This window comes from Nicotiana tabacum, chromosome 3 (genome assembly GCF_000715075.1).
Source record: "Nicotiana tabacum cultivar K326 chromosome 3, ASM71507v2, whole genome shotgun sequence".
NCBI lineage: Eukaryota > Viridiplantae > Streptophyta > Magnoliopsida > Solanales > Solanaceae > Nicotiana > Nicotiana tabacum.
In genome coordinates, this window is record NC_134082.1 from 157,543,032 (window position 1) to 157,566,095 (window position 23,064).

At 37.7% G+C, this 23,064-nt stretch overlaps 1 protein-coding gene across 1 annotated transcript; it reads right to left on the bottom strand.

Annotated features, from left to right (window-relative positions):
- Positions 1–934: 934 nt before the first annotated feature.
- Positions 935–17,168, bottom strand: LOC107766050 (vacuolar protein sorting-associated protein 54, chloroplastic-like). Its single transcript, XM_016584761.2, has 20 exons — positions 16,138–17,168; positions 14,840–14,902; positions 14,385–14,464; positions 12,914–13,031; positions 11,410–11,484; positions 10,516–10,672; positions 10,279–10,367; positions 9,301–9,557; positions 8,546–8,717; positions 8,354–8,437; positions 8,013–8,276; positions 7,858–7,943; positions 7,314–7,467; positions 6,656–6,737; positions 5,988–6,067; positions 4,775–4,936; positions 3,808–3,875; positions 2,952–3,032; positions 1,788–2,026; positions 935–1,275 (listed from the first exon to the last, which is right to left on the bottom strand). The coding sequence occupies exons 1-19, from the start codon at positions 16,927–16,929 to the stop codon at positions 1,894–1,896; spliced, it is 2,997 nt and encodes a 998-aa protein (XP_016440247.2). The 5' UTR covers positions 16,930–17,168; the 3' UTR covers positions 935–1,275; positions 1,788–1,893.
- Between the last annotated feature and the right edge of the window lie 5,896 nt (positions 17,169–23,064).

A 23,064-nucleotide genomic window follows, 5' to 3' on the forward strand; every position in this document is an offset into this window, starting at 1 on the left:
AAGTAACCAGCATTTCCTCAGTTCAGTGGGCGAGAACTCTATGGCCCTCATCACATGATAGCCGATTAGCCGCAAAATATAACACAGGAGATCGATCTGTAAAACACAATAAATCTATATAGAATCATTTTTTTTTTCTTCTATACAAATTCTAACTGGTAATAGGGATATCATTTTCTCTGCACTTCAGAGGAAACTGACGCAATCTCAAACGTAATCCAAGAAGACTCGTTACTAAAAGGATTCAATTAGCAAACTCAAAATAAATGATTAACGAGGGGAAAACAATGGGAGAAATTCAAAAATAGCCAGATTTACAACTGGTCGTTCAAAAATAGCTCAATTTCAAAAGTAATCGAAATTTAACCACTTTTCATTGTAAAGATAAAACTGAGCGAAAACACTATTCAAAACCCGGAAAATACGCCAATATATTATACTGGAATTCCAGCATAAGTATGTTTGAACTCCAGCATATTATACTGGAGTTCCAGGATAAGTATGTTGAAACTCCAGCATAATATGATGGAGTTCCAGCATAAGTACACTAGAACTCCAGCATAATATATTGAAGTTCCAGCAAGTATAATTGTCCAGTATAATATACTGGAGTTTGGAGCACCGGTGCTCCAGTCTCCAGTATATTATACTGGAGTCAGCAAAGTATACCGGTCCAGCATAATATGTTGGAGTTCATACACAGGAGTCAGCAAAGTATACCGGTCCAGCATAATATGTTGGACTTCATACACAGGTGCACCGAACTCCAGTATATTATGCTGAACCGGTCTCTGTTGCAATAAAATAGTGGCTATTTTTCATTGACTTCGTAAACACTGGCTATTTTTGAATGACCAGTCCGAAAACTGGTTATACCGTGCTATTTTTACAAAACAAAGGAGCCCAGAATCAATCTATTCTCATCAGGAGAGGAGAACGACAACGAGAACGTTCTCTATGATATTTGATATCAATACAGGAGAAGGTACCGGAGTTAAGGCCTTGGTACATACAGTTGCTTTCATTAGCATACACTACCACTGATCTCTATATCTACTGCAGAAAAATGCTTACCCTTTTGAGAAGCTAGTGCCTTTTTCCTCTAAAAATATAAAACAAAAGAAAGGAAAAAGGATTTCTAATTTCCAGGGCGAAAGAATACAATCATAATGAAACTCAAGCATCTGACTGATCACAAAATTTTTGTATGACAAACATAAAATTGTTTTGGACTCCTCTCCTCAAAACTTCATTCCCCCGTGGTAGACTGCACATCTGCAAAACATCAAGAACATGAGAATAATCAACAAGATAAAATTCCAAATGATATTAATCTTAAGAAAAGGAACATAGATCTTAGACATTCTAACTTTAGTGATTATAAATGCCAGTAATTGAGAAAATTGAACATGTACAAGATTATATTACTGAGCAAATTTCATACTGAAATTCAGGTCTCATATGAAGGTAAAACAAGAAAACTCGGATGACATGTGAAGATAAAAACAAGAACAATGAAATATATTTTTGGGAGAAGCCTCAAACCAATGAACTTCGGTAATTTATGGCATCCATGATTGCTAAAGATTTAAGATTCATAAACACACTTTCCACAACAAAGTTTGCTAGACTTATCTACCCTCATGGTACAGTTTGTCTAGTTATTAATAGAGACAGAAATACCTCCATTGTATCACACAGTGGTAGTAGTTTCCAAAATTACATTATCACTAGTTTATGCAGCTTCAGTTTGATGCATATAAAGATTTTGGTAAATCCAGACTTACCTCAAGTCAATTATACAATGCTGATGCATAGTCTTCATGCATTGTCAGATGGCCTCCGTCAAATCAAACCTATTTGATCTTACAAAATATGGGCTACTTTACAAGGCTATTGGCTAACTTCCTCGCCAAATTTTTTTGCCACAAATTCATCAAGTTGCCCCCAATTAGGAGGACTGGATTTGCTATCTGAAGGCAATGATCTGATACATCCAAGAATATGCTGAACATCGCAATACATTCTGTTGCAAGAGAAAATAAGTTAATACTCATAAACAAATAACAAATAAAGAAATGAATGTAACACACAAGAAGAAAAAAGAACCCACAAAAAAGAAACTTATCAGCCTTCCCCTTTAGGATATATTTGTGTAATTAAAAGCCATCACTTTGTAAAGCAACAGTGTAATACAAATCAAGAGGTAATCATCTATTGTGTTAAGCAATGCAGTTCCATGAAATGAGGGCACTCTAGATAGGGAGGCGCAAAGTAATCTAACCAGAAGCGATCGATAGTTTGAGTAAGATTTAGAAAACAAAGGAAAAAGGAGGACAAAAATAGGCATTTTGCTATGCGACTACTGACTACTAGGATCCTCTACACGTATTCAAAATTCTCATTGTTGTCATTGTCTTCTTTTTCATGCTTCTTGAGTTTGTAATGCCTCTTCTTCTACTACTTCTGTTCAAAATTCTCTATTTTGCCTTGTATTATTTCACTGGTCTATTCTCCAATATAACCTTAAAGTAATATATAAAACACCGAGGAACATAGTTTCGATAGATTTTATGCACCTAGCTATTTGGCTACAGTTAGATACTTTAAAACACCACTTTGTAAGCGTGTGTGCACATGCAGGCACACATATACGCAGACTCTCTCCAGACCATTATCTGGATGACATCATGTTAAGTTGATGCTCTGGTGCTCTTACTCGCCCATTGTATGATGTATCATAGGTTAAAGAACTTACATGGTACTACAGTACAATATGTAGGCATTCTAGGAACTAGTTATTTTGATAAGACAACTAAGAACTAAGGCTTGAAAACAATGAATAAATTAGCCCTTCAGAAAAGAAAATAACAATTCATCGAATGATACTGCCGTACATTATCTAAATGAGCAAAAACGTTCACATATTATACACTAAAATGAAGCCATACTTCTTTTTAGCTTGTGGACTGCTAATATCCAAGTGCGAAAATGCTTCTGAAATTTGAGAATGGAAGATAGCAACCACTTGCCTGCAAGTATCACATTCATTTTAGTGGACCAAAAAAAGCAACTAATATACCACATGTTAATTAAAGCAAGGGTTATAATAGAAAAATTATTTCATCCCAACACCCAATATACAAGTACAGTGTTCCCAATGATACAAAAACAAGGACAACCTTATGAAATAAAATGACGACCACATCAATGAAATTATTTATCTTCTAAAAGAAATGATAATAACAACTAATATAATAAAAATAATAATAACAACAACAAATATAATAATTATTATTATTATTATAATGGTAATAATAATCATAACAACATATATAATAATAGCAACAACAATATAGGACATCAAAAAGAGTTACTGCCTATGTCCCATTTTAGGTGATACACTTTCCTTTTTAGGTTGCCTCAAAAAGAATGACACTATTCTACACTAAGAAACAATTGAACTCTAAACTTCCCATTTTATCCTTAATGAGATCATTTAAACACACAAATATCTATGGCTTGTTTTAGATCACAAGTTTCAAAAACCTTTCTCATTCTTAAACTTCGTGCCCATTCAAACATTAACACGTAAAATGGGACGGGGGAAATATATCAGATACAAAGATAAAACTAAAGCCTAAAGGTATGGGTGTGTTAAGCAAATAAATATGTTACAGTTGAAAATTGAAGAAAGCAAAGGACATTGATGCTGCAACAATAATTGATTCTCTAGAGTTTCCCAAAAAGACAAAGCTCTTTTATGCTCTGCCACAGACAAGTTGAGGAGAAAGTTTAAACGTTCACCTGAAAATAGCTTGAACATCTAACTCATGCAGGGTTCGAGATAAGACACGTTGAAGAAGGCCAACTTCCTTCAAACAGATTAAGAATGCAAATCAGTTAGATACAAGTTCCAGGTAAAATTTGGAAAAAGCTCTGCCGTAGGAAAGAACAAAAGAAAGTAACTTGCATGCAACAACTAAACAAAGAACCGAAGTAAAGCATAACCTCCAGGCGAAGATGGGAACATCAAGAGAAACAATTGAAAATGAGAGCAAACTTGCATATGTTAAATTGCATCAAGTATCAGAGAAATATCATCTCTGGAATTAGTTGACTAACTCAGCAACAACCAATTCCCAGTAAATTTCAAACGGGGTTCGAACTTGTAGTCGTTAATATTTCAGGTCAATCATAATTTGGCAACCCCCCATGTTTTACAATCAAGAAGGGCTGGAGTAAAGCATGACAAGTTGCACATCGCACATCTACGTTTTTTATAAGGTTGATTATTTTATTAAGAATAGGAAAATTCTCCTGTATACAAGCAGTATCTCATATGGTTAATATATATGGAAGGAAAGAAATAGAATAGCACTTAAAGAGAGAACCAATACATAAGTTAGAAGAATTTGATAGGCCATTTTGATCCAAGGAAGAAATTCTTTGGTGCAATTGTGTGTTGTTAGATGCATTGGAAGATCTGATTCTTAAGCTATCTTGTATCTTTCTCAATGACGCTCGTATGACTATGTAGCTTAATTATTGATCCAGTTAAATATTTTTCGAGAGCATTTTCAGCATTTTAGGTTTCCAGAAAATAAAGTCACAAATTGACATTGAATGACCATTAAATGCTAATTAAAGGTGGTTCAGGTGTGACAAACCCACCCTCATCCCATCCCTTTTCTCATTTTAGGACACAAACATAAGGAAGAAGTGGAGCAGAAAATGGGGAGCAAGAGTCAGGCTCAATACTTATAGCTTGTACCTTAGTAATGGAACGAGCAATTTGACTTGGCTGTGTGTCACTATCTTCTGGCCTATTCCAACTCTCAACAATCTGTGGCAACCCACGGAGGTGGACCAGCAACCTTTCCCTCATTATCTGTACCAGCTTTGAGTGTATCTCATCTCGATGCACTTTATAGTCCTACATTTCATGAAAACATCTAGAGTTAAAACAACATTTCCTTATCAAAACCTTGGATTATGAAAGTCTGATAATCTCAGCACCGAATGTTTTGACTGGGGCATACTATGTAAGATTGATTGGCTTTATATACAGAACTAGCAAACAACAGTCTTCTAAGATTATCTGTAAGGATGAGAAAGAGCAAAATGCAACTTCCATGTGAGAGATAAAAAGGAAATAAAATTCATGAAATACGAGAAACTGTAAATATGAAAAATGGCATGTAACTGGAAAATGCATGATTGGGGATAAAAGGAAGCCGGTGGTTATTAGAAGCAAAACATTACAATATTACATCCTATTATTTTTCTAAGAATTAGATACAGTCTATTATATAAGCAGACTACACCAAGGCTGAATGCTTTTGAGGTCAAAGCTAAAACTAATGTTTCTAAGCACTCTATTTTTCGTCAACTTTTCGTTTTTGGCCATATATTGCAATAGTATAAGGAAATAGCATTTGATGAAACATACTCCAAGCCTGAATTTTAACAATAGAAGGGCCACATTATCCTCCATTTCATCCTATACTTTTTATAGATGTTCTTAAGTCATGAGAGCTTGTAAGATGCATTCATGAGATAAATACACAAGGAAGAAACTAATCACAGCCATCTCTCTCCACCTGGTGTTCAAGTGCCACTGAAGATAGTGCAAGAGATCCTGAACTTCTTATTCTGTTTTCGGTTTCCAGCTAATCTTATAACAGTTGTAACTCGATATGGTCAATTAGGAGACATCAATAGAGTGATTTCTCAAAAGATTCACCAATAGGATTTGCTTTTTTTTCTTTTCATCACAACACGTCTTGTGAGTACTAGCGCGGAGAAAAATGCATAGCATAAATAACAGATCCGTACACAGGGAGGAAACTATTTTGAAAAGGAGCATGCTTCACGGAAGGAAAAAAAAGAATCGCATGAAATAGACCCCAAAAAAAAATTATTCATTCTGTTAGAAGCGGATTTAAGCAAAATGCACCAATAATAGAATTTAAAATTTCCAATACCTGTGCTACACGATCAACCTCCAGAATCAGAAGTCCCTTGCGTGTCTCAGGAACTTTCAAGAACAGAATCCTCTTGATTTCTTTTAACAAATACAAAACTTGTCAGGAAAAAGTACAGTTTTAAAATCACAAGGTATTTACATTAAGGTAAATTTTGGCCCATTTTCATTGATGAGTATGATGAGATTTGTTATGTGAAGGCTCCTTATGCCCATGCTATATCAACAAATTTAGTTTATTAGTTTAGCGGTCTTGGTCTTGCATTTAGGCACCACAATTCTATCTAATCACACCTTAACATCATTCTTCTTATGTTGACTAAGCTTGCAGTTTATATATGCAGTTTTCTTCTACTTATTTTAAACCCCTTATTCTTTAGAGTGCTCATAGTTCAAGCTTTTGGCGGACACCCTTGCTGGTTTCGTCAATTAGCACAATATCATCACATGATAATCCCTTTGAATTCTAAAACCTGAACAATAGGTTGAAAACAACACAAATAGTAACCTTAACATGGAGTTACTGAAGGAAGAATGTCCAAGCATGAATTTTTGTCTCTCCAGCCACATTAAAGGATGAAATGCAATAGTAGACTAGGAATTGGATAAACGGCCGAGCCAAATAATTAAGACACTCCATAACTGACAGCTTTATCATCCTTAACATACCGGGAATTATGGTGTATGTCAAACTGATGACTTGACTTGCCAAGGCCAAGTGTTTAGAAGTAATAGACTTCAAACCTGACACCTGTAAAACTTATCTCAATTAAAAATAATGATATTGCATCCACCATCGGCTAGGGAAATAATGTTAGTAGAGAGAGTAAACTGGGGTAAAATAGTGAGTAAAAAATGCACCAAAAAGTCAATGTCAGATCAACAGTAAACTATAAAATATAATTACAGCTGCCTTCCAATCTTTGACAATGATTTCAGAAGAATAAACCTTTTAATGCCCAAACATCTACCACCATACATTTTCTGGCAAGTTTATCACCTCAAAGAAACCCAATTATTCCTGCAGTCCACAAATATGGAAATAAAAAACCAATCCTCTTCTAGCATTTCTTTCACCTCCTTTCTCACCCCATAGTCCAGGGTATTTGGATGATGATTAGTAAAAGGAGGATCAGAACTTAGGGATAAGGAAGGTTAAACTTCTACACTGTGTGGGGTGAAGGCGGGATTCAAATCAAGAACATATTTGGTGGCATGAGCACCCTTAGCCTACTAATCTTTTGTTAAAAAATAAAAATACTGTGTACACAAAAAAAAATATCAGCAATAAGCTAGAGAAAATATAATTAAGAAAACCAACACAGACCTGCATCGCTCCAGCACCCAGGACAAGCTGACAAGTCCTTGTATTGAACAATTTCAGGATTTCGACAACACGGTGAACTACTTCCGAAGATAGGCCCGGCAAACTATTATTCATATCAATATATTCCGACAACATCTTTACCAAAATCAAGCCGCTGAAACATAACAGGAGAATTGTCATCTTTGAAGGGTGTATTTTAATGTAAGAAAAGGAAAAAAATAGGAAGTACAATCCAGCACTCTTGGAGAAGTCCCATGTAAAAAGCACCAAACAGGATTAAGAAGTCATGCCATGTGATAAGTTTTCTTTTCTGACTAGGGAAAAGAAAATGCAACATGTCGAGACAACCAAGGAAAATTTACATAAGAAATAGCTTTAAACCAGTAGTTCTAACTTCCAAGTACTTCAGCAACCGATCCACCAACGACAGAGAAGAGAAGGAATTGAGAGAAAACGACAGTTAAGAAATGAATAAGAAAATCTGAGAGTGCCACCTCTACCAAAAAAGAACAGATGAGTTAACAAGTTAAAAGGAATTACTAACCAGTTCACCATATGATACCCAATGCCCCTGAAGAAAATCAGTTTAGGAGAAGATCTTCCACGCTCTCTTGAGTTAGTTTCATTAATCTGAGAAGAATTAGCTTCAAAATCAGCATTAGTACTTTCAGTTTGTAAGCTGAATCATGAAGAACTAACCTGTGCTGTGCTATCTGATGGAACAGAATCAGTGTGCTGTGTATTTCGTGCTATCTTTTGAAGTCCAGATTCTGTCATAGGGGAACCATCGCTGCTCAGGAACGTCTCGGGGCTGCTTGGTGCAATATCAGCTGAAACCTCATCAGCAAGTTCACGGGTCTCAGATTCTGAGCAGAACAGTGATGTGACAATTGCCTGAAACTCCTCAGGGACATCAATCTCAGCCCATTTTTCCTGGTCAAGAATGGCCCTCATCCTTGCCATCTGAATCAACCAGCAATACATTTAGCCTGTGAAGGCAAGACACAATGATACAACGCTCAACTGGTACACAAACTAACCCTGGATTCGTGTTGGAAATCAATAAAGGCCTTGGCCTGTGATTGCAGTGTTCCACGAATACTATAACCCAATCTTCCACCAATCTGTATATATTGGCAAAACAGGGATCAGTACAACTGTAATACAGATACACAACCAGTACAGTATGTATTTTAACCCCAAAAACAAAACAAAAACACAGAGCATTTCACCTTCTCAGTGGCAGTTATAAATTCTTGAGTGATGTTATATATATTTAGAAACTCCTGCAACCTCAATCTAGGGTGGATAGGAGCACGCACTCCAAGGACCTTTGCCCATCTGCCATGAGCAGCATCACAAGCTGCAAAAACAGCTTCTGCATTCTCTCTCAATACATCAGCTCTGTCAAAGAAAAAATAGTGGGATGAACATCTGGAAATTTTTTGAATAAAACTTGAGCAGACCCTATAAATAGAAGCCAACAATTGAAAACACAGGACAGAGCATTTCGCCTTTTACAGATTAGAATGTGAAACTTTTTTCCACTTTTAGTAAAAGTTCTAAAATGCAATTATAGAAACCAGCATTCAAGATTCAAATAATCTTGCTATGCAGCCGCTTTAAACCAACCATTTAAAGAACCCAACCAGATAAAGATCTTTTCTAGTCAAGTTAGAAAAAGTAAAAAACCTAAAACTCAGCAAAGCCTCTGCTCCTCTAACCCCATGCAAGAAATTGCACCCAGTACAGATAAAGTCTCTCGTCAATCACCTAAGATGTTTTTCAGAATAGTCCTGATGTTTTACCAACATGGGCTTGTTAAAAAGTAATGAAAACCACCTTGCTGCAGAACTTCTAGTAATAAACACTGTCTATACCACATCAACTCTGACGCGAATATTTTACACAATGACACGAAATTTCTGGTAAATAAAGAGAAACCCAAAAGACAAAAAATTGAAAAAGCAACAGAAATGTGAATAACCTGAAATTTCTCGATAAAGTCGACGTCATTGTACCATCATTTCCCTTCCCATGAACAGAAGAAGCCTTGGCAGAGTTCCTCTTCGCAGAAAGTTGCAGCAAGGAATTCACCTGATCATCTGTTTCATGAGCTGTTTCTGAAGCCGCTGCTCCAAGTGCAATTGCAGCAGCAACCGAGTCAGCAGCATAATGGCCATCAAGATTGCACAAAATCCACTCAATGGCTTTTTTAACTTGGGATGCCTGTGCTAAGTGTGCCTGCATTCACTAAAAGACATAATCAAGTCATATCATACCAAAATTAGATGGAACAAAGACAGAAATCACTAAGACAATTTTACACAAAGCACTTTTCCAGACAGCTGCAACAAGGATGGGTAACAAAATATTCAAAACAACCAGGATTCCTGACCAAAACTATCTCCGTTTGGTTATGCATGCAAATGCAACATTTCCCATGGAATATATGTTCTATCTTCAGTTCTGGTGCTTAGCAAAAACTCTACTTTTGCAGCTCTAACACTGGTGGAGAGTTGTGGACAGTCATGATATTGATAGATGAAAACAGTAAATACTGACACCCTGGCCAGTAGGTACCACTGAAGTAGTAAATGACTGGTGTCTTTAGCGGCACATACATTTGGCTTCTCATCTTTAGTTTAAAACGTTTTATTTTTTTCAACATTTCACAACAAGCTGAACACCTTTTTTATCAGTGACAAACTAAACATCTTTTAATAGAAAAATATTAGTGCCCCACCAAATATCCTTCGTTAGTGATTAGTTTGGAAGAGATGTCTGGCACCAAGTGTGTGCTGGATATATACAACACAAAGAGGGGCAAAAAGCAGTTCCTTTACCATTTCTATAATGAACAAGAGGAAATCTAACATAGCATCTACTTCATGTGCATCCACCAAATGAATCTTCAACAGAGAACCAACAAAGATAATATTGAATTTGTTGAGGTACACATTACCTGCACTATCAGGAAAACAGCCTTCAAAAGATGAACAAAACTTTCAGGCAACAGGCTTCTCAATCTACCGGCAAGGGATGAGCTTCCACCTGTGTCAGCATATACGTGATATCAGAAACCATAGCATGAATGCGCCAGCCCACCCTTTTGCTTGAACGATGAAGTTGCATCACCAATTCATTTGCATCTGAAGCACTTTCTTTTGAAAATGAGATGAACTTAATGACGTAAACCCACCATCAGCATCAACTGCTCGCTCTCCTGCAACAAAATCCGAATCCATAGGTTGGGCACCAAGCACCCGTAGTAGTTCTTCAACTGCCATCTTAATGGCAGTTTTCATATCGGACGTAAGAGTGTCACGATATATTCTCAATACCGCAGGGAGTTTTGCCTGGATATCAAAAGTGAACCATGAACAGATGTTTCAGTACAAACATCAAGTAACTTCCAAACACTCAGAACAATGTTCACAGAAACAATATCCATAGACTACAAAACAACCCAGAATAGAGTTTGTTTCATTTGTATAGTGTGCAGCTGGATGGGACCGATGTTTAGTCAATCTTCCACCTGCATTATTCTCTTCTAAACTAAAGGATTCAAATAATTAATCAAGCCTATCTTCACCATCACCTGTTTCCACATAATAGATCTCCTCTTGGCCCCATATACTCTATTTAGCATTGTAGCACCCCTGTAAGTGATTAAACCATGGCCAGCTCATTACATCAAATCGTATACACACAAAACTGAAGAATTTGGAATAAAATCAGCGCCAAGCCAAATTCTCTTGACAAGATATTGCTCTATTTAGATAATGACACGTGTAGGCTCGATAATTCAGCTCTTGAAATCATTCAATTTTTTATTTATACTTTAGAGTATAATCCCACCCAAAGCTTCACGTATTTAGCTCGAATAGTTTTGTTCACCTAACTATAAGACAGCGTGATTCTGCATCTTTTCGTAGGTGTGCTGTTTTGTTTACTTGACAAGGAGCATGATCATGATCATGATATGGCAGTGAGCAATCATTATTTACTACCCATAGAAAATCATTATGCCACCAACATTTTACAAGACAGGTGTGTAACAATTGTTACTCAGTAACAAAAGAGAGATACTCACGGTTCTAAGTAACCCAATAACAAAAGGAAGTAGCCGGTCTCGCAAATTGGAGGTTTCTTCTTCATCCAATTTAACCTGCAATACATCAATGTCATGTTCAGACGATTGGTCATTGAGTTGCACGATGACTAGCCACAAAGATATTGTTACACTAAGCATGCACATGACAAGATGCACTTCATAGGCACAGTGAACTAAAGGGTGATATGAAAGGGAGAGGCCCACAACAATTAGAACACTGAGCAACAGAAAATACATAAATTACATTTAGAATCAAGCATGGAACTTATTACCATATCAGCAGAAAAGTATATACTGCAAGGTCAACCAGAAGAAGATACAACTTGAAAGATTCAGACACTTATATCACCCGTTATCTTCCTAGACCTTCAAAACCCATGAACCTAATAGGAGAGATACCACTAACAGGAGAACTTCCACCAGACAAGTGCCACAAGTCACGTATATGCAAAACAGATAGCAGAGATTATTTGTTACTTTAATGTTTTTCACAAAACAATATGGTGATACAACTCAGAGCATTACTTAAGTGTATTAAACCACGAGCCTTTGATGATAAGCAGATTATCAGGCATTGAAGCTGCTATCTTATTTTTAGCTTTAGAGATGTCATCCTTAGTTACTGATGACCTGTCCACCTTCCTCCATGTAAATGGAAATGGCCTACTTCAAGCAGTACAAGCCTCTTATCCCCTTCTGCGCTAATTGATAGCTCCTTTTTTTTCTTTTGTTTCAGGAAGGGAATTGAAGTCGAAAATAAGCATTAGTTTGAAGGATCCAGCAGATTGAAGGTAACTAAACTCATCAAAAAGAAAGGAAATTTGCAGTAAAAGGGAATGACTGAAGTTGGTGTTGGCAAAGACAACTAGGGAACTACTATTTTTAGTTTTTATAACAGTGGTGATCATGGCAGCTTGTGTGCACCTCAACAAATAAGGAGTTATCTCAGGTTTTGATGGCTGTACTCCGATACAACTTTGGCAAATCATAATTTTGTAGGCGTCATAAGATTAGAATAGGATTTTCGCCTGTTGCAGTGGACAAGGGCTTTATAAAAGACATTTTGAAAATATAGTTTATGCGGAGAATAAATTAGACAAAACCACCAGCTATCTATGCGAAACTACACGCATACCTTCACATTTCTTTCTTTCTTTTTCTGTTTCTGATAATCATATACATTCCTTCACATTTCTACTTGGTAAATTCCAGTAAACCTTTTCAAGAAAACCTCCTACTGCTAATAGAAAGAGAATACCAAAGTACCAGTACCCAGAAAGAACTTCTAAAATTTTAAACTCAATATTGTGTTCCAATCATCATTTTTCAACCGGAGATATCCAGTTCTAAAACTGTTTTTCATCTAAACTGTCTAGGGCCAGTGGCCACTATCTTCTACCAGAAGTGCAGAAAGTTTCTCAGTTTGACATATATTATCTAAGACCAAGTACATCAATATACAAATACAGAAAAACATGCTTACTTCATGGCCTTCTCCATTCATGGAAATTGTCGCCCCCACTTTAAATTCTGATGTAATTGAAGCATCCAGGTCGCCAGTTTCGTGTATAGATATACGCATAAATTCTGCTGAAAGAATGCTACAAGAATGGATCCGGTAAGTAACAATACCAATATATACTAAAGTTTACTTTAAAAAAACAGTGGTAATATAGATCCTTGGATCCAAAGATGTATTAAGCAAATACAAAATACTGGAACATTGTTTAAGTAGAATGGTAATATTTTGCTGCCAAAACGTGGAATAGAACTTGCAATCAATAGAGTGGAATAAACTAGCAACAAGCTCGTGCACTGGATGGCTATGCCCTAAAATAGGTATCTTAGCTGATCAGATAAATCTTACATGTTACTAGTTGTGTGAATTATATATACACAAACTCAAGAATGAAAACAGAAACAAAAGTTCAATTACTTATTTTTCTATACCAGAAAGATTCATTGATGGAAAACGGTTTGTACCCCTGTATAAAACTCAAGCAGTACAAAATAAGTATCATACGAGAAAATCATCCACAAATCCCAAACAATCATCCATGCTAACTGGAAGGCTTGGTTACTCCTTGCGCAATATGCAAACAGGAAATTTTGGTTGCTCCTTAGCTCAAAGAAAACGAAAAAACAACTAGTTTGGTCACTCCATAATACCCTGAGATAATAGTTTGTTCTGGTAGTTACCATTGATCCAACTAACTCAGAAACGGATATTACTAGCAAAACCGCTAAAGATATTAGCAAACATAAGCCATCATGCATGGCTAGCGGCGAGGGGAGTGATTTTGACTGCTCAAAATCTGCGAAAGAGAGGAATCACACTTGTTAGTTGGTGCTACATGTGTAAAAGCTCAGGGAAGAAGTTGATCATCTTTTGTTGCATTGCCCTGTGTCCTCGGCTTTGTGGAGGGCAATCCTGAATGTTTTTGGTGTTCAATGGGTGATGTCAAGCACTGTAAAGGAAATGTTATATAGCTGGGGCGGTTTCCGTAGAAGAAGAAAGCAAAAGGCGTGGAAGTTTGCCCAGTTAGCTCTCATGTGGATAGTTTTGGGGGGAGAGAAATAGGAGAGCTTTTGAGGGGATTGAGTCTCCTTTTTCACATCTTAAGAATAGTCTTTTATCTTTGATCGTTTTTTGGTGCACTCATATAGCCCGTACTTGTATAGAAGAGTGGGCGTCTTTTGTAGAGAATCATGTTCTGATGTAAATTCTCTACTTTTTGGTATACTTCCTGTATACAGGAGTTCTCTCCCTTTTGATTAATACAATTTACCTTATCAAAAAAAACATAAGCCATCACGTTTTGCTACAGCAAATGGAAACTATGCTAAAGCTTTAATTCACTTAGCATTATCAAAATTCAAACACCTTAAAGGCAATATCATTCTTGCAATAATGTGAGTGAACCTAGACAAAAATCCAATCCGAATAGTCTAACCTGTTAATGGAATCAATTGAAGCGGTTAACTGGTCTCGAACGTGGCGGAAACAATGTAGACCAGCTAATTCATCTCCATCCTGTTAAGCATAGATTAAGCATTGACACTGCAGTAAGTACAATGGTCATAACAGCTTCATCTTCTAGACTTTTGCAACAGACAATCCACATAGTTGTACGAAATATTTTTCATTGAAGCCATCAAACCAAGAATAAAAATTGAAGCATATTAAACAAATATCTATTTATCCTGAAGAAAAAAATAGTACCCAACTTAATCACAAAGAAGTTCGATATATTCCAACTTCAAGTTACAGAAGAAGGATGGTGACAGGTTTAGCCTCGATGAACACAGAGGTTGATCAAAGTAAAAACTAGTCAGGTGGTGTTAAACGGCTAGAAGGAACTAAAAATGAAAATATGAGCGGAGAAATTATAAGACTTTTATAACATACCAATAAATTTTGTAAATCATCTATAACATCTAAAGCTCCAGCACAATCTGCAGATGCAACAAGCTGTATAAAATATGTGAATATGTGTCAGATCAATACAATTCAATAACCAGTGACTTGTCAATACGTAGGATAAAATATGAAAAATCAATAATTGCAGTAAGAAAATTTAAGTTCCTCATGATTATCTAGGCAGATTACATCTCGGTGAACCCAGATACCCGACATACACAAGTACCTACTACTAATCACTGATGACACTCTAGTGTTTTGTGATACAGAAAGGGCTTTGTTGGAGTATGTATCTAAGACCACTTTTGACAGTTCCAACTGGAGTTGGGTTTAAAGATCAATCTCAGAACATTTGAGATCATTCCAGTTGGTGAGGTGGAAAATATTTGAGGCCTTAGCACATGTGTTAAAGACCTTTTTACTTTATTGTTCTTCCATCAACAAGTCGCCTTTGCTCCGCCTTCCAATTATTATTGACTGATCAAGCATTTAAATATAATCGTCCAAGGGATTTGGTGCTTATCAATGTATTATCATTCTATCCCGGCTTCTCAAAAGAATTGTATTTATTAAGCTAAGAAATAGGGTACTAAGTAGGCAATATTCCTCTTGATCGTAAAATGAAAGAACAAAGGTTTTGTATAGTCTTATATACTATTGTGGAAAGGATATCAAGATGAATTACATGTGTCTGCCTAAATACTCTAATAGGGTCATTTCATCCAGAAAAAAAAAAATACTCTAATAGGGCCACTGTTCAAAAATTATAAGATTTTATGTAAAAGCCCAATATTTTCGATCTTAGCTCTCTTCCATATATTACTTAATCTACTTTCTCGTCCTAAGGACATTTAATTCTAAAAATAGCAGAGTAGACTGAAGTTATCACCATCATAAGAATTCAAATTGCCAGAAGACTCCTTAACTTTTCTACCAGGTGGTTATTGAAAAATAAGACCTAATAACTTGCTTGCTGTGATTACACCGTCATCTCAGCTTTTCAGGATCCGTAGTATTTTCTATAAAAAAGCAAAACAAAGATTCATTCAATACCTATTTCTATCAGCCTCGTATAACCAGCTAATTTTGTCACAAAGCATGAGTTGCAACAACTTCACTCTAACCTTCTGCTGTATTTGGGTCTATTCACATTCCTTACTTAATTCATTGTAATTCCAACTAATGTTCCCCAAGTTCTTATATCATTAGTTCACAGCATTTAGTCAAGAAACCATCATAAGATACACTACATAATAATGGGAAAAAATATTAAGTATCATACATACCAGGTTGAGAGTTGATAGAGCTTGATCAACATATAGTATAAGCTTCAACTTGTCCTGTAGTGAAATCAACTCCCTCCTCCGTACATTCAACTCCTGTACCTTTCTAGCAGACCCCACCAAATTGTCATCCAAGAGCCTTATAGTCTCCTTCAATTCCCTTATCCTGTCACACCCTTCAACAATCTTCGAATTCAAATCCTCTAACTGCCCTTGCGCCTCGAAAAATGAACTCGAACGCAAGGAAATCTCCCTCACCAAGTGCAATTCCACTACATCCAAATACTGTGACAGCTTCTCCTGCATAACTGAATTTTCAGCAGTGGTCCTAAACGGGCAGGCAGCTTTAAACGTAGCACCATCCTCTAACTCAAAATCCTCTTTGAAGTATAGCGCGGGGACTTCCTTTAAGCAAGCAACGAGAGCATTTTGGTCATTTTGATTGTCGAGGGACTCGAATCTCGTGTGCTGTTGAATGTCGTGGAAACGAGCATACGGGTCGGAAATTGGTGAGAGGTAGGATTTGAAGTCGGGCTGCCGGATATTGGATCCGGGTTTGGGTACGATGGATAGAGGGAGGAAGTCGGGAGTAGGAAGAGAAGGTGACGTGGACCACCACCAAAACCCGTCGGATTTTCCGGCATGTGGGTTGTTAAGAATTGAAGCTAAGCTTTGGGTATTATGGGTGCTGCTGCTGCTGGTATCGGAATTTGATTTGGTTAAGAAATTATTACTGGTGATGTTAGTAGGACTGGTTTCGAACCTTCCCGAAGATCGGGAAGGCTGTGAATCCATTATTATTTCTCTCTAAAGAAGAAGATTTCCGGACCATATGTGTGTGTAATTGTAGTGTGAAAGCGTGTGGTGATACTCAAAAGAGAGAAACAAGCGAAGAGAATTAGGACTTGTGTTGAGGCCAAAGGTGAGAGAGATGGAGGTGGATCTTGCGCTCTCTGCAAGATGACTGAGAAGTGAGAAGGAAAGTGCCAACAGCAATGGGGGAACGGGAAAGTGAGAACTACGAAATAAGACGCAAACAAACCGGATTCACAATAAGAAATAAAGATACATAAGTCGCATAAGATAGTGAGATTAGCATTAGTTTAATGGATATCGCATTCAAATTGCAATTTATACGTCCAATTCCCCGATTTACCAAGTTAACTCTTTATAAGTCTCATTTAGTATTGCATTCAATTTATGTCTCATTGATAATTGCGATTTATAATTCCCATTTGCTAGTTCGATTTATAACTCGCATTCGGTAATTCTGATTATAGCCCGTCTTCAATCATTATAATTTTTAAGCCATGTTCACTAACTGCAATGTTTAAGCCTTATGCACTAAATTCGATTTATTAGTCTGCATTACGAAATGTGATTGACAAGTCTTAGCAAATCCTGGTTTTCAAGTCACATTCTGTAAATGGAGTTTACAAGTTCAATTAAGTATATGCATTTACAAGTCGCATTCACTAAATGCAATTTACCAGTTGCTACTAATAAATGTATTTTTAAATCCCGTTTATTACAAGTCAATATGTACTAACTACGATTTACAAGCAAATGTATGTTGCCTGAACTCTCTCAAGACTCTTAACATTTATATTTGGTGATCAAAAGGTGACAAATATTTTGGTGCCATAAGTTGTTTGGTATATAAATAAATTACACAAGGATTAGTAATGTATTCTTTTTTAACTGGGTGTTGTTTACCTATAAAACAACAGTTGAATTTGTAACGTAGTTTATAGACAAACGAATCAATTTGATCCCAAAATAATAAATAAATTAAATAAAATGCAAGACTTAGTGTTGAAATTGAGATAAGACAACAAATAGCTTGGTTCCGGGAGCAAAGCTTCCGAGGGCAGTAATAAGAATATCAATAGACAGGAAATAAGGTATTATTGAGCTTAAAATAATGTGTAGTATAAGTTTGTCCGAAAATCCGTTCCCCACAATGGTTGTTGAAGTTACTACTTATAGCTGCACCTAGTGAACAAGGTCCTAGGATCAAGCCTCTCTTAAATGGCAATTATGGGGGTCATTGATGAATGTGTAACAGCAGGCTATGAATGCCAAAATTCTCTATGACGGATTGTATATTTAATACTGAAGAATATTCTCCATTGAAGGTCATCGGTGACAAACATCTGTTTGTTTTCATTAGCAATATTCCCTCCGGAGTCTACCCGGTGTCAACTTAAGTTGATGTTCCTGGTCTTGGTTTTCACTTGCCTTGCTTTCCATCTGTCTCCAATTCCACGTGTCGTTCTATTATCTGAGTGTTTGATACGAACCAATTTTACCCTATACAGATATTCTCCCTACTTTCCGGTGGCACATCTTTGTGTCATCGAGAAGTTGGTGAAGATACCTTTCTCGGCGGGAAATTTTCTGATCTCTTCTAAAAAGTTACTGACGCTTGATTAGACACACGTCCCGCATTTAATGCCCCGAACATGTGTCACTCTGCGATTTAGCAATACTTTTACCGGTTCTCGAGGTAATCATGGCCACGATTTTAGCCGTCTATTCCTTTACTTATACGCCTCATTCTTCTTCTTTTACACTTCACAGTTTTTCAAACTCTCTCAACTTCTTTGCATTCAACTCTTTCTTGCCTTCATTATTCTTTAATCTTCTTCTCCAAAGAATTCTTATTACCTTCTGCTAAGCATGGCTTCCTCATCCAAGGACTCAAGTTCTCTAAAAACAAAGAAAGCATTGATCATGTTGCACCTCTTACGGTGAGCACCATCATTCTCAGAAGACTCAGCACAGCCAAGGACTTCAAAGAGAAGTTTTCTTCTACAAGCTCTCGTACATAGGTTGTTGGCGTGTACCCTTCTTTCATCCGTCCTTCTAGCATTCCTATTGTGAAGGAGGATTGTGGTTGCCATTACCTGAAGATCATTCCTCCCGTTCTAGTAGAGCGAGTAACCTTTCCTAAGAAGGGTTTTACGTATGTTCACACGTACCCTTTCACTTTGGACTCATTCTCATTGAACGGGGGACTTGACTCCATGATCTTAGAGTTCTATCATCTGTATCAAGTGTTCTTGGCCCAAGTAGGCCCCTCTGTGTGGCAAACGGTAGCCTGTCTACAACGGCTCTGCCATGAGACAGGGAAAGAGCTCACCTTGGCTCGTTTGATAAACCTTTACTCCCCAAGATTTTCTGTGGGGGAGTAACAATCTTTAGAAAACGTGGCCACCATATGTTGCTCACCAACATGGATGATGATAACGACCGTGGATGGATGGAGCGGTTCGTTGTTGTTGCCACGAGGTATATCATCCCGGCCACAACTGCATCTTTTCCTAAGTCACGAACTCGTACGCTTAAGTTCAACGTTTGCTTTTTCTCTGATAAAAGGTTGTTTCATGATGTTACTGATCCTTCTCTTTTATTATTTTAGCAACTCGATGGATACTACCAAAGGTTAAAGGCTTGGACCAGTGGGTCCAGAAGATTATAGATATTACCACGCCTGAGACTCGTTGGTGGAATGAACTGGCCCCGAAATACGGTGGAAGGCCAAAAATCATGGTAAGTTGATTCGCAAAACTAATCTTATCTTTATCTCGTTTTTGTGTTTGTGTATAAGAAGGTTAGTTAACTTCTCTTTCTGTTGAATTCAAGTCTTCCACATGGCTCTGTTACCGTCCCCGGGGAGGACGTTTTGGCTGATCCCGCAGAGGCTGCGAGGTTTCTAAAGGAGTCATTCATCCAAATAGGTGCCATCAGATTACCTTCCAGTGCAAGTGCTTCCTATCAGAGTCCCCGGACGGAGATCAAGCAACCAAAAAGGAGGCGTTTCTCCTTGGCTGAGAGCAAAAGTAAAAAGGTGAAGAATGCCACTCCCGAGCCAATCGCGCTACTATAGTGATTAATGATGATGGGGAAGCCACTGATGAAGGGGCTTCCCTACAGATGAGACAACGACCTTCATCAGCTCAACAGAATACTCAATCTGAAGGAGTTTACAACACCAACCGAGGACGACGTCTAAGAACTCTAGGAGAGTGTGATATAGTGAAGAATGTAAATTCTCGCTTTCGAACCCAAATCGGGCCTCTTATGTCCTTGGATGATTAGCAACCTACAACCAGCACTGCCTTTGCCGCATATGCTTCTCAACCTACAACACCATCAGTTTCATCTCCTTCCACGCTGGTCATATCTTCGTCACCAACAATTGCTACATCACCCCTACCAGTCGTAGATGCCCGAAAGGAGAGTTGGAGGCTCGGTTGCAGCAGAGCAAGCAGGAAGTGATGGCCCTTAACCAAAAAGCCTCTAAGTTAAATGTACAATTTCATGAAGCCAAGGCTAAATGGTCTGAGGTCTAAAGTGTTGTTCTTGTTGCTGCCGAGCGTGAGGCTGTCTCTATTGAGAGACTGAATAACTTGGAAGCAGCCTTAAACTCCAAAGCTGAAGAAGTTGTTGCTGCTGAGGATAAGCGTTCCCAGATGGAGGAGAAGTATAAGAGGGTCACGGAACACAATAAGGTTCATATCTCTACTATATGTGACATTGATCTCAGCCTTAGGTCCACATATCTAAGCGTTATAGCCTTTCAACCGAGGTTGATCAACTTAAATCAGAGCTTCAGTACTGAGCTGATTCCCTCACTGTGGAGAAAACACATTCTATGTATAGCATGAGGAGAAAAATCTTGGAAAAGGCCAAAGCAGGCGTCATCGATTTTGATGCCTATATCGCCAAGTCCCGTGAGCTGGAATTTACCGCTCGGAGGTGCCTCCCGGTTCGACCCGATGCAACTAACTCTTCCGGTTACTCTAATTCAAAACCAAACATAAAACTGGTTCTGGTTATGAGTTCTCTGGAACTGGGGAGGAACTTGAATGGGATGATGATGAAGGCCAAGATCCCAAGTCGACGGCATATTCACCTACTTTTCCTGGGGGTGCATACGCTTCTTTTCCCCCAAGTTTTGGGGATGCAGTAGTTTACTTTTTTTCTTTCTTTTTTCCTTTGTTGTTTTCTTTTCATACTTTGTATTTGTGTTGCTTGGCACATTTGTTATATAAAAGTGCTTTTCGTTTAAGCATTGGACAAAGTTTACTTTTTTGCATTGAATTATGCAAGGCTTCTGGTGAATTTTTCCCCGATAACATTTGGGTTCTGGGCATACATTCTTCCGGAACCAAGCCTTTACTGTGAGGGTTTCACAATAGAGGGCCCCCTTATGTTTATGGTGCTCTTGAAGAGGACATCTCCTATTCATTCTAACACTAGCATTTGAAGTACTTGATTAACTTTCAAATGATAAATTAATTCATCGTTTGGACAAGAAACAAGATAAAAATAAAAGGACTCTACTTTATTCCTCCCATTTTTAAAAGTACATAAGCATTCGTTGTGTTGAAAAAAATTGCCATTACTTATGGCTAATTTGTACAACTTGTTTCTACGGGGTTTACCGTATAGTCCCCGGTCCTGATGATATATTCTTGTTCTCGGATTTTTTAGTCCCGATTTCTATGGCAATCGGGTTGTTATATTCTCCATATCATCCCACCACTAGTGTTCTAATGCTAATTGGAACACTGGAAGTCTTGCTCCTTTGAAGATTCCACTTGGTGAATGATTAGATAATCATTGGTCCGTTAGCAAGCTTCATTTCCCATTAGGAACTTTGTTACCGAGCAAAAGATTATCTAACCACCCCCAGTGGCTTGTGGTGAAGGGGCACTCGTGAATGGTCGAGTAGCTTTTGGTCTGATAGCAAGATTTGTTTCCCGTTAGGATCTTTGCTATCGAGCCAAAGGCTACCTAAACATCCCGTACTGGTTTGTTGTTTCCATGCCTAGACGTTTAAAGGTCTTATTTCTGCAGATGGCGCTTCCTTCGTAGTATGCTTTCCATTGTTGCCTCGTTAAAAACCTTGCCAAAAAATCCAATTGGGACAAAAACTGAATGAAGGGAAAAAGAGTGTAGCACATACTTTCAGTATAGGCAGTGCTCATCAGCAATAATACCTTTTGAAGTGTAACACATTCTAGTTGCTCGGCAATTTTACTCCGTTTTGATTTTCCAGTTCATATGATCCTTTCCCAGTGACAGCTGAAACCCGGTAGGGGCCTTCCCACGTCGGACCCAACTTCTCTGCGTGGATCTATTCTGGTATTTTGAGTCACTTTTATTAAAACCAAGTCTCCCACTTTAAAATAATGCCAATTGGCTCTTCCATTATAGTATCTTTCCATTATTTGTTTATGGGCCTCCATCCTTATATGCGCCAAGTCCCTACATTCGTCAAGAAGCTCCAATCTAACCAGCAATGCTTCGTTGTTTGCATCTTCTTCTGCCCAAAAGTATCTCATGGTAAGTTCTCCTACTTCTACCGGGATAAGGGCTTTTGCTCTGTATACAAGAGAGAAAGGTGCCTCTCATGTGGTTGATTTGGCAGTCTTTCGGTATGCCCATAGCACTCTCGGTAACTCTTCGGGCCATTTGCCTTTGGCTGCTTCCAATATCTTTTTTTGATTCTTTTGATTTTCAAGTCTTCAAGGAATTTTGTGACCTTGGCGCCTATAAATTGTGGCACATTTTCACATGTTATTTCCTTTGGTATTCCGAACCTGCAAATTATGTTCTCCCATAGGAAATCGAGCATTTCGCGCTCGTCGATTTTCTGGTAATGACCTGCTTCAACCTATTTAGAAAATTAATAAGTTAAATCAAAAGAAATCTTACCTTACTGGGAGCCAGTGACAGTGGACCAACTATGTCCATCCCCCATTTCATGAATGGACAAGGTGACAATACCGAATGCAGTAGTTCTACCTGTTGATGCACTGTAGCACGTGGTGTTGACATTTGTCGCATTTATGAACAAATACCTTAGCGTCTTGTTCCATCCGGGGCCAGTAATATCTTGCCCTAATTATCTTTAAT

Coding starts and splice junctions, on each gene's coding strand:
- LOC107766050 (XM_016584761.2), bottom strand. CDS start 16,929: ATGGATTCACAGCCTTCCCGATCTTCGGGAAGGTTCGAAACCAGTCCT. Junction 14,903..16,137: donor CTCTATCAACTCTCAACCTG/GTATGTATGATA, acceptor TATTTTATACAG/CTTGTTGCATCTGCAGATTG. Junction 9,558..10,278: donor CTGTTTTCCTGATAGTGCAG/GTAATGTGTACC, acceptor TAGTGAATGCAG/GCACACTTAGCACAGGCATC.